The sequence below is a fragment of the Molothrus aeneus genome, chromosome 2 (assembly GCF_037042795.1).
Source record: "Molothrus aeneus isolate 106 chromosome 2, BPBGC_Maene_1.0, whole genome shotgun sequence".
NCBI classification, from domain to species: Eukaryota; Metazoa; Chordata; class Aves; order Passeriformes; family Icteridae; genus Molothrus; species Molothrus aeneus.
This window is the reverse complement of record NC_089647.1, coordinates 40,310,904-40,323,370: the sequence shown is the minus strand read 5'-3', so window position 1 is coordinate 40,323,370 and position 12,467 is coordinate 40,310,904. Positions and strand designations below refer to the sequence as shown.

The 12,467-nt window shown below is 37.8% G+C and overlaps 1 protein-coding gene across 3 annotated transcripts in view; it reads right to left on the bottom strand.

Moving 5' to 3' along the window:
- Window positions 1-2,413: 2,413 nt before the first annotated feature.
- Window positions 2,414-12,467, bottom strand: part of CEP126 (centrosomal protein 126) — a 38,176-nt gene continuing 28,122 nt past the window's right edge. For 2 of the 3 annotated variants that reach the window (XM_066570649.1, XM_066570665.1), the window contains 5 exons: window positions 9,130-9,254; window positions 8,746-8,836; window positions 8,010-8,219; window positions 5,544-5,607; window positions 2,414-2,773 (listed from right to left, as the gene is read on the bottom strand). In XM_066570649.1, coding sequence (XP_066426746.1) covers window position 2,773; window positions 5,544-5,607; window positions 8,010-8,219; window positions 8,746-8,836; window positions 9,130-9,254 — 491 coding nt within the window. In that variant the 3' untranslated portion in view covers window positions 2,414-2,772. Of the gene's footprint in view, window positions 2,774-5,543; window positions 5,608-8,009; window positions 8,220-8,745; window positions 8,837-9,129; window positions 9,255-12,467 lie in introns of those variants that run through there. The other variant, XM_066570657.1, reaches the window with a different exon arrangement.

The window sequence follows — 12,467 nt, the reverse complement described above, 5'->3', positions numbered from 1 at the left end:
GGCCTTCCCCCTTCACAGGGCTGCAGTTCTTTTAGCCAGTGAATCTGGTAGCTAAAAAAAATACTTTTTTCCCCATGAAAGCAAATTGACCATGAGCAATGGCTGGAGGAGGAGGATCTCTGACTTCTCCCAGTCCCCTTCTTCCCACCCTTTACTGCTGCAGCTCTTGCCCCTGCCAAGAGCTTAGTGCTTATCAATGAGCATAGGCAAGGACCCTGCAGTCTAATGACCATGGCTGGCAGGAAGTTCCAGAAGAGAAAGGAGAACCAGAGCCTTGTTCAGAACTCCCAGGCCGCTGTGGCATGTCCAGCTGCAGCCCAGCCAGTCCCTGTCTTGCTGTGCCTGTCAGTGCTGAGGATTTGTCATAGTCCCCATGTGTCTGTAGCTGCACCTATCCCTCACATCCACGGCACTGTCACGCCTGTCACTTCTGCCTCCAGTGCCAATGGCAGGCCTCAGGTACATTGGCTCCTGCCATCCTAGAGCCTAGATGCAGGTGCTGGAGTGGATGGTGGCAATTTGCTGTGGTGCCCTCCCAGATATAGAGGTAGATAATTTTCTTCCTGGCAGCATTGGAGGCTGCTACACAGGTGATAGAGGAAAAGGTGAACCTTGTTAGGGTAGGGGTGCTTTTACACCCTGTTAAGCCCTGATGGGGCATAAAATTAGCCCATTTCTTCTAACCCTAGCGTTCTCCTGGACATGTCTGCACTCAGGAGGCTGTTTGTCAATGACACCCTCATGAGGCTCTGCTCTGGTTTTTCACAAGTGCTCAGAATCCAGCTGCTGCCCCTGGGCCCACTCTCATAGTGCACATTTCTGATGCCCAAGGGTCACCCTATTTAGACCCCTAAACAAAAATTATACTTCACTGTTGTCATAAGAGCCAAAGTGACCTCAGAAACAAGGTTATTACATTATTGAAGGTAATATTACCTTAGTTGAAGTCTGTAATGCTAAATCAAAAAACTAATTTGAAATTACTTTCCTGGAAATGTAAATGCAGGCACCTGCTTTTGAAAGAATATCTTCAGGTAATTGAGGAAGTTGACTCATGGGCTTTACTTTTGCCACCTAAACTGCCACCCAGGAGTAGAGACCTGGTTAAGCTGCTGCTCTGGCTTGCTGACTAGCACTACCATGGCCTCTGGTATTTGGATTATTTGCTTTCCTCTCTCTTAATCTGTGTTGGGAAACCTTCCCCCGCTATTTAAATATAAAATCCTCACCATACTGGAATGTCACAGGGGACTGCTGACAAACAGAGATGTAAGGGCTCAGTATTTCAGGGCAACCAATTTTGAGTCCAACTCAAAATGCTCCTTGTTAGTTTGTTTCATGCCTTTTGCTGGGAATTCTACATTTATTTGAGACCAAAGACCAAGTAAGTACTGACACACATCAAAATCCTTTAGGCATGTGGACTTCAGCTACATTTTCCCTTTTCTGGCAGAACTATCAGAGCAGATGGCAACAGCAGTCATAAGAAACCAAGTTTCTGCAATTTTGATGTTTAAATACAGTTTATCTTAACAGTCTCCAGACTGACGTCCCCTTTAAGCCAGATTTTTCCTCTAAAGATGTAGTAATGCCTAGCTAGAGGAGAAAGGTTATTTATTATTTATTATTCCAGTCTTCAAAATATTTTCTTGAAAGACTCAATCTTTCCCTAAACCTTCTTTGTAAAATTTAAGCTGCTATTTGCTATATGTAGTTCACCTTAGTCTTGGCTGACACAATGCACCAGCAGGTAGCTCTAAACCCTGAGAAACTGTCCATTGTTAAGATGGGCACATGTTTTCCTCTTCTCTTTTTCTTGAAGTCTGGTTCCTTCCTAAGCAATGGCAGCACTTTTTAAAGACAATGATATGATGACCTTGGTATGATGGGGAACAACCAAGTTTTTAAAATACTTTTGCCAAATGATCATTTAAGATCTTCTTTTGGGAAGATGCATTCCATTTATAAAATACCAGTCTCTAAATGGGGGGAGATGTTCCTGTGGTTGCACTCTTATGGCACTGAGTCCACCCCTGAAATAAGGCTCTCCTAGGCTTCCATACACTTTGTTTCAAAGACTAGCAGAAACACTGTGTGGGGATCAGGCACAGCTCTGGTGGAAGTACAGGAGAGCTTAACCCCCGAGACAATTGTTACTGTGTAGGTATGAACAACTGCTTGTTTAACAAAAAAAAAGAGATGAGGATGTGGTGCCTGAGTACTTGGTTTAGTGGCAAACACTGCAGTGTCAGGTTGATGAACTCAATGATCTTCCAACTGAAATAGTTTTGTGATTTTATGATTCTATGAATGTTTATCTTTTTATTACTTTTTATTGAAACAGCAGAGGAAGTGAACAAGAAGAAGTTAAAAACTTACCGTTTCTTAGCAATTAACTTCACAAATTGAAGTATCATGCTTGTTAACAAAAGGTCTTTAATCCAGAACTAGCATAACAATTCTGATGGGTTTTTTTAAATTGATTTTACAATAAAGTGCAGAATAAAATAGACTGAGTTATCCTAAAAATGCTTACCAGTCAATTGACATTCATTATTTGAGTTTCTGCTTTCTTCTTAATTTTGTTGCTAATTTTGTATTTTCAAACATTATACACACTGCATATAAAGTACATAAAGCCACAAGATCCTGTAGCAGATACTGTCAGTGTCTCCTGTACAATTGCAGTGGGTTGCCAGCTGGAAGTACTCTGGTACTGCTGTGAGGCTATTGCAGGGCTCACCCAAGGGGAGGACAGGCATTGCTGAATACTCTATAATAAAACAGAATATAGTGAGATATGCATGTACATGAACAGAAATGTGATTATGTATAACATTCAAGAAGTATAATTTGATGGTATCATGTGATCTATTTTCCATTCTATAAAAAACTACATACCTTCATCTGGATTTAGAGGTTGGTATTACAGAGTACAAGGTCCTTCACAGAAATTACTGTGTAAATATCCATATTTTATCTGGGTGCTCTGAAACAAGGAGAGCTGAAACAGGTTGTTCTCTTGGTGAAGTAAAAATTTAAAACCCCATTGTTTCTCCCAGTAGATTTGATCTCATTCATCTGTACTTTTTCTGCAGCTGGATGCTTATATGACAGTTCATTGTTATCATCAAGAAGAATTCCAAACCAGTGGCTGAGATTTGAATGTATATCTATAGCTGGACACCTGTTTCAATGTGTAAGTATATACTTGTAGTGAAAGGAGGGTCTTAAATGTCCATCAGAGAACTTGAAGTTCCAGAGACTGGACAGACTGAGCAATATCTACTGTTTGTATCGTATTCATGAAATAAAAATATTGTAGATGAATTAGTGGGAGAAAGCTTTGTTGCAGACCAGTCAGCCAAGAAAGGATTCTGTCTATTGAAAGCCATGGAAATGCATTGGTGAGGAAAACAGCTTTGTTTCTTTTTTTTTTTTTTATTTTTAATGTTGGGCAGACCATGAAGGACCAGAGTTCAAAAATGCATTATTAAAACACACTTAGATCCAATAAAGGTAACTGTGCAGAAAAAAACAAAATTAAAAAAAAATTTAAAAACAAAAGTTGTTTAGCTGTAAACAACTAAATTTATAATATAGGAGGCAGAAGAAAGGAAGTTGAGGTTCCAAGTCACACCTATTACTGAGATTCATAAGAAGAAAGGCACTGATGCACAGTTGTCTTTTCAGAGTCTCACTTCAAAACCGAGCAATCATTTTGAATTTAGGAGCTGGGATACTTCCTGGGGTGTTTCAGTCTCAAATTCAGGGAGTTGTAAAAGCCTTATGAATAAAGAACATTTTCTTTAACATTTTTGGTAACAGCTTATCCAGTAAAGTATATGCAGTATGCGAAGCAGATCATCTTGACTGTGATCACACAGTATGTACAGGACCATGAGGGTATCAGGCCCAGCCAGCATGGGTATAGGAAAGACAGGTCCTCTTTGACCAACCTGATCTCCTTCTATGACCAGGTGACCCACTTAGTGGATGCAGGAAAGGCTGTGCATATTCTTTATCTGGACTTCAGTAAATACTTTGGCACAGTTCCCCACAGCAGTCTCCTGGAAAACTGGCTGCTTATGGTATGAATGGATGCACTCCTCTGTGACGGTGGTTACAGGGGTCTTAGGATGAGTGAAGAGACGTAGATCTGACTCTATGTTACAGAAGGCTCGATTTATTATTTTATGATATATATTACATTGAAACTATACTAAAGAATAGAAGGAAAAGTTTCATCTCAGAAGGCTAGTTAAGCTAAGAATAGAAAAGAATGATAACAAAAGGCAGCTGCCTCAGACTCTGTCTGACAGCTGGGCCTTGATTGGCCATTAATTATAAACATCTAAGATGGGCCAATCAAATATCCACCTGTTGCATTCCACAACAGCAGATAACCATTGTTTACATTTTGTTTCTGAGGCCTCTCAGCTTCTCAGAAGGAAAAATCCCAAGAAAAGGATTTTCACAAAATGATGTCTGCGACACTCCTCAGAGATTAAAAAACTGTCTAGTTGGCTGAGCCCAGAAAGTGGTGGTGCCTGGAGGTACATCCAGCTGGCACCCGTCACAAGTGGGTTTCCCAAGGGCTCAGTGCTGGGGCCAGTTCTTTATCACTGATCTGGATTAGGGGATGAATACACTCTCAGTCACTTTGCAGCTGACACCAAGTTGGGTTGGAGTGTTGATCTGCTGGTGGCTCTTCAGGGAAATCTGGACAGGCTGGATCAATGGTAAAAGTTGGTCAATGCCAACTGTTGAGGTTCAACAAGGCCAAGTGCTGGGTCCTGCACCTGTGTCATTGCAACCCCAGGCAGTGCTACAGGCTGGGGGCAGTGGCTGGAAAATTGCTCACTAGAAAAGGACCTGGGGATGTTCATCAATGGCAGCTGAACATGAACCAGCAATGTGCCAAGAAGGCCGATGGCATCCTGGCCTGGATCAGCCAGGTGTGGCCAGCAGGAGCAGGGCAGTGACCGTCCCCCTGTAGCCAGCACTGCTGAGGCCACAGCTCCAATGCTGTGCTCAGTTCTGGGCCCCTCAGTGCAAGAGAGACATTGAGGGGCTGGAGCGTGTCCAGGGAAGGGCAACGGAGCTGGGGAAGGCTCTGGAGCACAAGTGCTGTGAGGAGCAGCTGAGGGAGCTGGGGGTGTTCAGCCTGGAGAAAAGGAGGCTCAGGGGAGACCTTACTGCAAAGAACTACAAATTATTTCTGAGTTACATATACTTCAAATGGACCCTGCTAAATGACTGTTCCTTAGAAGTTCTTGGGACTTCCTGGACTTAGCAAATGTCTTCAAATACCAAAATGGAAATGAAGCCAGAGGATGAGGCAGTCTGACATAAACTGTTAAAGCCTGTTTACAGTAATATAAAGTTCATGTTTGTTGGGGTTTTTTTTACATAAACAGAAAATAGGGCAAGCCAGCTGAATAGATTGATATCAGTATTTTCAATTATATTTTTACAATAAAATAAGCCATAAGGTTAGTTTGTAGAAATTAAAGCTAAACACATTTAAATTAAATACTTACTAAGGGTTGCTTATCTGCAAAACATGTGAAGCAAATGGGTTTCTGGTAATGGCTTTTTGAACATCTGAAAAAAGCATTAAAGTATATAATGAATATCAAATAAAAAATACTTCAATAAAAATAAGATTCACAGTCAAATATTCAACTAAAAACTTTCTGAAGGCTGTGAAAATGTAATTTAATAGCACTGGTTTTATTTCCCCTGCCAACAGCTGCTGAAGTATAGGCCATACCTCTATTTTTAAAATTTGCATCTAAATAGTATATGAACAAAAAATTTAGTACCAATAAAGACATCTAAAGCTAGAGAAAAGAATGCTATCTACTCATCAGCAACAAATATTTCAAATGTAGATTGGCTAGTGATTGACTGCTATTCATTAAAAAGACCAATATAAAGCTACACGATTTTTCAATTTGGTAACATGTGAAAACAAAGCCAAAAGAAGGGATGCAAAAAGATAACAGCTTAGAAAAGCAACGTACTTGTATGACGTGTGAATACCTACAACACTTAGTTACTTACAAGTACTTACATGTAAGTCTACCTGTAAAATTTCCCAGCTTCCTACTACCAGTATTAATCCCCAAATAATTAGGCATGCTAATTAAATTTCTGAGACACATATGTACGTGTATGTATTACACTAATTTTCACAGTTACTTCATTTTCAATCTGTTAATTCCTATGATTCTTTCACTGTTTCTTCCATACTGCTATGTACTTTTCTTACAGTTTTCCTTTTCACATTTCAAAAAATTCAGCGTTGTTGCTCCCAGATATTTTGCTGAATTCACCTTTCCCTTCTTTGTAGTTTCTCTGTTACTTACACAGAAATTTAATTTTTATATGCTCATATTTCTCTTTTCATATCCACTTTCTTAACCTGAGCACATCATACTAAAACAGTTTCCTGGTAAAAAATGGATTTTTAAATTTCCATTTGCCTGGAAGGTAAATGGAAATTTACCTTCCAGGCAAATGGAAGGTAAATTTCCATTTACCACGGGTTATGATACAATGAAATTCTGAACCACTGTTTCACAGAGCAAGAATTGTAAGCTACAGCTGCACAAAGTTTCTAAACAATTGCAAAGATCTTTTATTCTATTGTTGCAGTCTATAGGAAACTGAAGCTTTTTTCCTCAAAGTGAGACTATTCACCATATAATGTAGAAATACACAGATAGTGTGCAGAAGTTTAATAAACCCTGGTTTAGTTTGATTCCAGTCAATAAGGGGGTAAACAGATAAACTGATCATAAATAGTGCAGTCCAGAAGGAATAGCAGTGGAATAGTAAAGTGAAATCAGTGGACATTTGGAAAGCATTTTATTTCTAATAAATCAAATAATTAGCATTTAAAATTTTATATGAAAAAAGTGCAAGGAAAATGTAAAATTCAGGAGACACCTGGCAATTCCATGTAGAGCACAAATGACAAGCAGTTATTCCAATCATATAAAAAGCCAATCAGCCAAGCAGAAGAGACTAAGTCATAAGGTTCCCACTGATTTCAAGTACAGGATGGAGCACACAAAATACCAAAACTATGCCAAACTAATGTGAATTTTCAATGGAAGACCGGTATGATCACATCAGTCAAAACAAATCCTAAAGCAGCAAGAGACTCAGGAAGTAAGTTTGTTCTTCAAGTGCAAGATCATAGGATGACTAAAGAAAGCATCAGCTGACTAATCACAGGGGAAAAAATTATTAAGAACAAGTACAGACTTTTCCCCCACATTCTTCAGCAAAATGGAAGCTGTGGCTGGGGAGTTCATACAAAGAGCACCAGTATAAAGCAGGTAAGAAATCCACCTGGCATAAAGGAAGAACAAGTTAGAGAACACTTAGGTAAGAATGCCATTTTTAAATGGTTGCACAAGTAATATTCATTTATACATTTATATTTATCTGCAGCAATGTCAGAACTCCTTATTTATTATTTCTAGTCTTTCAGAATTCATGGAGAAGAGAAACATTCTAAACTATTAGAAGAAAGAAAATGAAAAGCCCATTCATTATAAAGGGCTACATTTGCAAAACTGTATGACATAGAGGGCAATAATTTGCAAAAAAATTGCAAAAAAATGAAGATGGATAAGCTTTGGAACAGATTTCCAAGTGAGGCTGATGGACCCGATGCACCTTGACGGAACAATTTTGACAAACATCTCTTACAAACAACAGGTATCTGAAGATATCCTCCCATCACATTTAGAGTTATTCTTTACAAAGAAAAATTCATAATTGTTTTAAATTAATTTCATTGACTTAAAGAAGGGTTTCCTGATTTTGATACACTGTTTGATACATTTAGTAAACAACAACAACAACAAGAACAGCAACAACAGAAAATATTTCTATTACAGGATTCTTGGTTTCATCCTAAAAATCGATGGCAACAAAATATAAAGTTATTTAATCAACAGATGTAGCAGTATATTTATTATCCAACTTACTTTGTAGCTTTTCATCCAGACAATCCAGAGACTGGAAAATCTTCTGTTCTTCTATGGAAAGGGTACTCCTGCCTGGACATAGAGCCCTTTTAAGCAGTGAGAGCTGTCTGTCTGGCTTCACATGGTCCATGACTGCCAGGATTTCACCCTCTGCAATTGGCGTATTTGCTAGTTTTTCTGCCACTAGAAACTGAGCAGTGCTTTCTGAAACTGAAGAGATTGCAGGGGGATCTTCAAATGAGAAGGGCTCATTTGAATAAACATTTAAATAAACTGCTCTTTTTCATAACCATAGGTCTGTGAAATACAAAATTGACTTTAAAGAAGAAAAAGGTGGGAAAATCAAGAAACATGGTATGTTAGAAAATGAAATAATTAAGGACACTAATTTATCTTACAAGTAGTACCAGAGTAGGTACTATTGAGTTTGGAAATATGTAATGATACCGAGCAATACCTGTCCACATCATACAGTTATATGTGACACATACAGTTAAAAAAACTCTAGGAATTGAATAAAAATTGAATATATGTTGTAATGCATTTATAAAACCATTAATATCATGCTATATGATGCTATATCTTATCTTTACAGGAAAAAAAATGCTGTATAGAATTACACTTTCTTACTTAGAATCACTGATGCTAAAAGACACAAGCCATGTTACACAGTGGGTATATTCTGTCATTCTACTTTATGTATAATAAAGAACTGAAGTGAGTTGTGTTACTATACCTTCCTCAGATTTAGAGATGTTTTTCATCTTTTGTACTGGATCAAATGCAGATTGAATGGGACTCAGCTGGGCAGCTGGACATAATGAATTCTATCAAAAATATTGTAAGAGTGTTTTAAGTATAATTTAAAGTAACTATACTACCTTCTCAACATATTTTAACATTTTGTATTACCAAATGTTTTCAAGTGAAAAAAATATGGTACACAAATATAGAGATGTATTCTAGTTGGTTTTATTCTTTTCATTAGCAGTGACAACAAGGTGTTTATAAGCATTGATTCAAAATCATGTGACAATGAACAAATGTTTGACATTCCTGAAACTCTTTCCATTTTGAAGATAAATAACATTTTAATTTTTTTATGGTGTTTTATACTAACCTGTGCACGATGAGCAGGCTTCCATATTTTAGAGATGAGACTTTGTCTTCTGCATTCTGAAAAACCTCGGTGTTTGATTTCATAGTTGCCAAAAACCTGATTTTGTCTTGTAACAGGAACACCACCTTAAATGACATGCAGACAAAAGTAAACCAAAATGTGTAAACAACACAGTAAATATAGTAGTAGCAGAACTAACAATGGGGAATGAATGTCTCTGTCCACATTTAGATAGTTACATGTGATTCTCCCTAAATTGTCTTGGGTGTGGACATAAGGAGCTTAAGTGAAACCCCATGTTGAGTCCCAGAAAATAAAGATGGTCTGTACAGGGGTACCAAGTGTTACCAAGTAAAAAGGAGAATGAAAGTTGAGCTGTGATATAAAAAAATATCAAATAAGTAATGTTTTAGAAAATAAACTGCATTTAGAGAATAATCTTAAAGTCTAACTGCCCAATACAATAAATCACCGTTGATAAATTGTTGGATCTATATGTTAATTGATTCAACTGCCATTAAGATTCCATAGTAGTGTGCAGAAAACATGTAGTAGTTCACAAAGTTTACGTGTTTCACAAAATCACAGAGTGGTAGAGGTGGGAAGGGACTTTCTGAGGCCATCTGGTCCAGTGCCTCCACTCTAGCAGGGTCACATAGAGCTCATTGCCCAGGACCATGCCCAGATGGCTTTTGAGTGACTCCAAGGATGGAGACTCAAGAAAGTCTCTGGGCAATTTATGCCAGTGCTCAGTCACTCTTGCAATATAAAAAAGTTTCCTGGTGTTCAGAGGGAACTTCCTGTGATTCAGTTTGTACCCACTGCTAAGGTACTTTCAGTGGGCAACATAAGTCTAGTAAGTCTAAAAGTCCTCTTTGCAGCTTCCTCCCAGGTATTTACAGATATTGGTAAGACTCCCCAAGACCTTCTCTTCTACAGGCTAAATACTCCAAGCTCTCTCAGCCTTTCCTCATAGGGGTGCTCCTGTCCCTTTACCATCTTTGTGGCTCTTTGCTAGACACTCTCCAGCATGTCCATGTCTCTCTTGTACTGAGGAGCCCAGAACTGAACACAGTGTTCCAGGTGTGGGCTCACAGGCATTGTGAGATTTAAAAATCATGGATTTAAACTTTATTTCTATAGCTTGGCATTTTGTAGTTAACCTTATTAATTCATACATCTTTGTGCTAATTTTTAAAAGGCAGTACTGATGTGCAGCATTTTCTCTCAGCCAGAGAAGTCTAATCTAGACACAGTACCTCAAATTTATCTCAGTTTTGCCTGGTGTAGCAATACATTTTCAAAATGGAAGCCTCAAGTCTCAAAATTAAAATTATGTTCTTAATTAAACTTTCATGCATACAAATAAAGTGGAAATGCAAATTAGTATTTTCATGTGCAACTCAGGAATCTACATACCAAGGAGATACTATATTCTTATTTGTAAACACAGTTACTAGATTTGTAAATGGAGTTACTAGATTTAAACTTGGGAACACAAATGACCTATTTATTTACACAATAAATATTTACATGTGCAGTTTAATGAGCAGTTCATAATTTGACCAAGAGTTGCATTGCTGATTCCAACACAATTTTATTTCTTTTATGGTTATTACAGTGACATTAAAGCAGAATTCTTATCACTCATAGAAAAAGAACTCATCCTAGAAACATATTTGAAACTAGTCATCTGGCTGCTGTCATCAACAGTAACATGGGACACACTAGCTTTGAAACATTGCCATTTAGTTATATGCAAATTATTGTAACACAATACATGGTGCTGAATAACATCTGAAAAGGAAAGGTGATCATGTTATATTAAATATGAGAGAAAATTTTAAAAAAAGAAAAAGAAAAAATAACTCACTTGTTATATTAGTAATCACATAATGTTTTTCTGAAAAAATATAATTCAAAGTTGCTTTATGTCTGTGCATCAATACTTAATTTAATTAATTTACACGACTAGATCAATGCCAAGGAGAACATTCATTTGAGATATATAAGATAAAATAATGATAATCAATAGTATCTTTAGGGAATGAGATTTTAGCAGTCTACTGTAATTTAACTTTAAGCATGTTAATTAGCCCCATATTTGTCACAGGCTAAAGGTTAAACACGTTTTTAAAGCCTTTACTGACTGAACTAGAAAGGTGTTAAAAATTCTAATATCCAGCTAGAATAATATGCTATAATGTGTGTCAGGCAGGAGATATACAACTTGAAGCCTGGAAGCCAAACTAAATTAAGATCCTCATGGACAACAATTGTAGTCATCTCGTTCTCAATTGTATTTATCTCACTTTCTGTACATTTGGCAAAGCATTGCAACAGATCACATTTTCTACAGTGTCTTCACAGACCTCATGGAACTCTGCAGATATTTTACTAGAGAGCACTGCAGTATTCAGTCTCACTGCAAGCACTTTAGGACAAGACTATGGTGTCTATATGCATTTGCAGGCAATTGAACAAATAACAGCAAGTCAGTAAGAGCTATCTAGAGTATTTAAAATAAAGACGACTTTCAAAATACAAAATACAAGCAGATACTGAGAGAGGGCAACCCACATACATTTTAAAAGGCAGTTACTCAGCTCTTCTCTAAAAGAGCTGGAGTCATGTGGAGGATGTAGTGCAGATAAAGCTGCAGTGAAGTCATTGTTAGTCGTGCACAACTTGGACTCAGGACATTTCCTGATTCATTGATTTCATATGCAGATAAGGACATCAAGAGACAAAAATCTCTGCTGGAGGCAAGGCATGGTAAAGCAAGTCTTCATTCATTTCCAATGTAAAATCAAATAGGTTAAGTCACACAGATCTTAAACTCATCTGTTTGACTTTGAACTGGAACAGACAAGCAGATAATATTTTCTGTTCCCACCCCTGCTTTAGGCCAAGAATATTCACCTGCTTGCATCTGCTCTTACACAACAGAGATGTTCTGAATCACTCCATTAAAACTGTAAAAACTGTTAAAACTGTACTACTGTAGATAAAACTAAAAATGTGTGGGGCTTAAAGTTAAGGATATTCATCATTTTGTTAGAAAGAATCTTTGAGTTCCATGGCCAGACCTTGGGGTGATCCCAGTATGAAAAGCAGTTCGGAATACTGCTGGTACCTGAAGCAGGGACTACAGCTCTCAGGAGCTCCAGCTGCAGCCCTGAGTAGGAAGCAAACCAGCACACTACACAGAAATTACAAGCACAAGGATGTCATCAGTGCCCAAGGCACAGAATATAGCTAGGCTGCACAGGACAAACAAGGCAAATAAAAAAGCATGAAATGTCAATTGAAATGTAAACCCCAGGAGATTAAAGTTT